The sequence below is a fragment of the Rhopilema esculentum genome, unplaced genomic scaffold, assembly GCF_057945365.1.
Source record: "Rhopilema esculentum isolate cy_ngs unplaced genomic scaffold, ASM5794536v1 HiC_scaffold_27, whole genome shotgun sequence".
NCBI lineage: Eukaryota > Metazoa > Cnidaria > Scyphozoa > Rhizostomeae > Rhizostomatidae > Rhopilema > Rhopilema esculentum.
Window position 1 is genome coordinate 629,972 of NW_028300838.1, and position 5,104 is coordinate 635,075.

The window sequence follows — 5,104 nt, forward strand, 5'->3', positions numbered from 1 at the left end:
GCGTCAAAATACTAAAGTTCCAATTTTAATATACTTGGGAAATGAACTACACTGTGGATGAAGAATTCGTTCGATTTATTGGCACGTTTTTACATATTTGACACTAAATATATATAAAAAAGAAGAAGGTTCTTCAATTTAACTGAACAAAAAGCTAGTGAAATAAACCAAACAGGCACGACACCACTGGGGGGGGGGGGGGGGGGGGGGTGGGTTGGGTTGCTGAAGCGCTCTCCTACTTTTTCAAGAAAAAAAATTTGACCGTCTCTTTTAACAATTTTTAAAAAAGAGCATAAAAATATGAAGAACAGCCTGAATTTTACTAATTTATTTACGTATGTTTCTATTATTTGTCTATTATTTGCATAAATTCATTAGCTAACTTTCTGTGTCATTGCAATGTCCACATTTTGGACGTGCAAATATGGTCTGCTGAAAATACTCGAGACAAAGTAGATACACATTTCTGTCCAGGAAGTAAAATTCTCTCAACCAATACAACAGCTTCATTCTCATCGATGTGCACTTTGAGCCAAAGGTTACCTTTTTTTTATTTTTCTAACGTCTCTGACTTTTTCTTCCCTAACCTCGTCTCTGACTCCTCCCCTCCCAAATTTTTCTTAAAAATCAAAAATCAATGTTTTTCTGAGTATCGACGAATTGTCTGTTCTGAGCGGTATAGTATTTTGTAGAATTCTAGGCTGGGAGATGAATTTTTAGCCAATCTAAAGGCCGATTTTCAAAAATTTCCTGGCGCGTCGGACCCAACCATGGTGGGTCCTCCTATGTCACTAAACTATATTATCAGCCCCCAGCTTCAATTTTATGGCACCATCCCTGCTAAATGCAGCTGTAGATATATTCTTCTTATCTTAGAGAAAAAAATGTTAGGAAGTTGCAACCAGTTGGCTTCTTTATCAATTGGAGGGGAGGGGTTTATTCGAGAGGGAGTTTTATTGATAAATCAGGAGGAAAAGCTGTTTTTTTCGCCTGTGCTTCAGATAGGGGTCTTGAACACAGGCTTCACGGGCAGTAGTGAAAGCTTTTTTCTGGACAACCATTTTGGGGTAGTATTTCAAGATCCATTGCTAACGTATCAATTGCATAAGATTCATTAACAAAGCAGGTCCTGTTTCACCTATTCAAGCATAAACTTGCCAAAACCCTCAACCATATATTCAAACAAAAATACCTGTTCCCGGAGATAAGTTATTCCCTGTTACCATGACATATGAATTGTAAAATTGAGAGTACCTGTTAATATATCCTCCTTTCAAAAACATTGTTTCGTGGGAACCTTATCAATAACAACCTCAATATCAATAACACAGATTCAATATCTTTTTGCACATAGTTCTCGTCCATTTCTAATCAAATTAAAGGTTGTATCACTCTTTTTCAAAGATTGAACTATAATTTTAGATCAACAGGACCTTTCTTCAAAAAAGGATTTTTTTAAAGCCGTACCTGATTTTCATAGAGTGATAATAACTTTATCTGATACCTCTAATAATTCTGTTAGTTGTTTATCCTAAGCAAGATAGATAGTCCTAAATTTTCAATTATTTGAAATACTAAAGGCTTCGAGAGGGAGATGGTAGCTGTGACGAGAAACCCAAGGACACGTAACTGCTTTTAAACCGAGACAATATCCTCGTAACATAAACTGTCTGTGTCTTTGTCAAGTGTCACTCCACAGATACTTATATGTTACTCCATGACTTATGTAGGGTACTTACACTATAATAAAATTTAGAAGAATTTGAAGCCCAAATTCTTACTTTCTTGAATTTCTGACGACACAAACCATAGCGAGAGAAGATATATAAATACGCAGTATATTTTGTCTTTAGCAGCAAATGATTAATCTGAACCTCTAAAAATATCACACTGTCTTTTTTCTGACAAGTAAATAAATATGCATGCATTTATCATCAACTAAGTTAAACTTACAATACTTCTCAATTTCTACCATCTCTACAATACGAATGTACAAAATCTTTACAAACTATTCTAGGCAAGATAAAACAAACAATTTTCGCAGAAAATCTTGTCACAATATAATATCATTATAAATCTATCTCATTGAATTTCCCTGCCAAAACATAAACCTTTTTCTATTAAATCTAGTCTTGGTGGTCGCTCTCCAAGAACCAGCTTGAACTATTGGTTTCTAAATTATAAGTGAATTCTGGTTTTGAATTTCACACAAAACAACAAACTTATAAAATTACATAAATTGTATTTCGAAACAGTCCTCAAATAAATAAGAAAATGGTACTTCAGTACGTAAAGATTTCCAGTTTAGGGAAACTCACAACAAAAATAAATGCTGGTATGATGATGTTAGATTAAAGGGAAATGACACCGGAAATTTGGCAGACATTCTAAGGATGCGGAAAAGTCTGTCTTCTGAAACTTGTGCATCACTCTAACATTGCTATTAAACTAAACAAAGCCTTTTATTGTCAAATTACACCTGATTCTAACTTGAGAGAAAAGAATGTGTGAAATTCGAATGCTTCACAAAAGATTTGATGCAATTGTTTGACTTGGCGTGAAAGCATTCATAACTATCAAATAACAATCCTGAGCCTATTTATTTAGTCTTGACCTAAATTAACGGGTACTATGACAATTTCCTAAGCAATTACCTCGAGGGAAGTTACCCTAACAATAACAATCTCACGGGTAATAGATTTGACAGCCATGTCTGCAATACAGCCAACGCCACTAGAACAGTGGCCTTACTATGGCTGAAGAAAACCCATGAAAATGGCTTCACTGGGTTGCGATACCACAAACTGATTAAACTACAGTTCAGTTAACGATGATAGCGATAGTCCTTCTGTAACGATTCCAGATGAATTTGGAAGGAAGACTTGACATCCCATTTTCACGTGATTCATAACTTTTTGTTTAAGTTCGATCGCTTGCTTTCTGAGTTCAGAGCGTGTTGTTGTCAGTTCGGTGTACGTCATTTTCAAATCCTTTACTTTGTCCTTCAACTCTTCTTCCCGTTCAATTTTTCTTTTTCTGCATCTCTGAGCAGCAAGACGATTCCTCAACTTTTTCCTCTCATGTTTAATAATTTCCTGCATTTTCAAGTCAATTGGGGCGGACTGGAGTGGTGGAGTGTTTGAAGGTACAATCTGGGCTTCGTCCTCCAATTTGTAAGCTGGGGGCTTTGGTGACGACGATGCCGAGCGAATAGAACTTATCACCGGATATGGAGAATTTGATGCGACATTCCTAGTTAAATTAACACTTTGTTGACTGGTTGTTCCACTTTGAGGGTAAGATCTTTCAAGGCTTGACGGCTGCAATGAGTAAACTGAAGCAGTAGAAGAAATGTTCCTTGAAGTTAGGCCAGAACTTGAATTCTGTGGATAACGAACTATGGTCGGTTGTGTGGTGATCCCGTAACTCAATCGCTGTTGATTCTGGTCACTTTGCACACATGCTGGCCTATTTGCAACCTGCTGCCTTCCTTGACTTCTAGCAACTGAAGTTTGCCCTCCACGTACGCCACTTGCATCCGATTTTACCCAACTTGGTGGCGGATAAACACCCGAGCTAGGCCTACCCTGTGTTTGCGATTTAATTACTTGTGCTTCGATTCTCTCCTTCTTGACTGAAACCGTGTTAGCATTTACATCTTGTGAAGAGTAGCCTTGTGAATTATATTGGGCATGACTGGAACTGGCATGAGATGCTGCATATGAGGTGGCCTCACTCAAAGTCATCGGCATGCCCTCGCCATTTTGTTGAAGTTTCTGTAAAGCTCTGACAAATCCAGCGGCAAACTGTTCTCGTTCTTCGACTGTACTCTGATCTGATATACTTGAATCTGTTGGCGTTGGTGTAGTTGTAATAAGTCCATTATTTTGCATGATCAAATTCTCAAGTTCTGGTGATCCAAGTTTAAGCAACATGAGATCTGGAGACTGCAGCAAAGCCCCACTAGTCGGGGTCTCGAGGATAGAGTTCCTTTTGCTGGCAGATATTGCACTTGCACTCCCAAAATCAAGTTTAAGCTTTGAACGATCATAGGCCTCTTTCTCTGACATGCTCTCCGTGTATATGCTGTCCTCATAAAACGTGATCTCTGACATAATTTCGTTTAATGGTCCCTCGAATAGCTGACTGATGACTAAGCTGAACTCTCAGGATATGAACACAACTGCCAGAAGTTGGGTTTCGATTGTATATATCTAGGGCTGAGTAATGGTTCTATTTTTAACATCAATTCTACTGTCGAACTCTGATTGGTCCGCGGTTTCTATCGGATTTCAATGTCGGAAATTGATTGGCTATTTCAACAAAAGTGGGATGACCTACGTAAGTCATGGGACTTTTACCTCTGACGTCAATAACGACGAGAAGTGTCTTAGCAACATAATAGAAAGGAAAAATCAGGGCATCACCTTTGATATTGAATGAAAGCGCAAGAATTTTGTCAAGATAACTCTTTGTTTTTCGGTGTTATCCCTAGTTTGTGACCTCAACACGGGCCAAGCCCATTTCTACGAACTGTAGATTGAATGAAATACTATTTCATGGATTCCTCTTAACCCACGTGGTAAAGCATAGCGGAAAAGTATAATCCTCAACGGCAGTGTGCAACGTAGTAAGGCGTGTCAATGGGCTACAAGGCAAAAGGAAATACGTTTGCTTGTTCTATGAATTCAAGATTGAATTTGAGGAAATCAATGGAAATTGTGGTCAATTTTACGAGAGTTTAGGCGGGGAAACGGATAGTAGAAGCTAGCAGGTCGATTCTTTAAAATGGAAACATAATTCTAAACGCCATGCTCAGTGAAACGTCATTTAACGACATTTTTATAAAAAATACGAAACCTTATCCTGAAATTGGATAAACACTAAATTTGTAATGTAAGAAAATCATATAGATAGGTGTTGAAAAGGAGGTCAAATTTGATTTGCTGGGAATAATGCTCCCTAAACAAGCTACATTTGTAAGTACAATAATTCACATACAAATTCCTTGTTTATTAATTAATTCCTTATGCAATTTTAATCGACATTCCAACTTTTTCTGACATTGTTGAGAGGCCAATTCTGAATAAAGTATCAACAATTT

General features: G+C 37.4%; 1 protein-coding gene across 1 annotated transcript; it reads right to left on the bottom strand.

The window, feature by feature from the left end:
* Positions 1 to 1,841: 1,841 nt before the first annotated feature.
* On the bottom strand, positions 1,842 to 4,200 carry LOC148957451 (transcription factor Jun-like). The gene has a single exon (XM_089115372.1). The coding sequence runs from the start codon at positions 4,113 to 4,115 to the stop codon at positions 2,814 to 2,816; it is 1,302 nt and encodes a 433-aa protein (XP_088971498.1). The 5' UTR covers positions 4,116 to 4,200; the 3' UTR covers positions 1,842 to 2,813.
* Between the last annotated feature and the right edge of the window lie 904 nt (positions 4,201 to 5,104).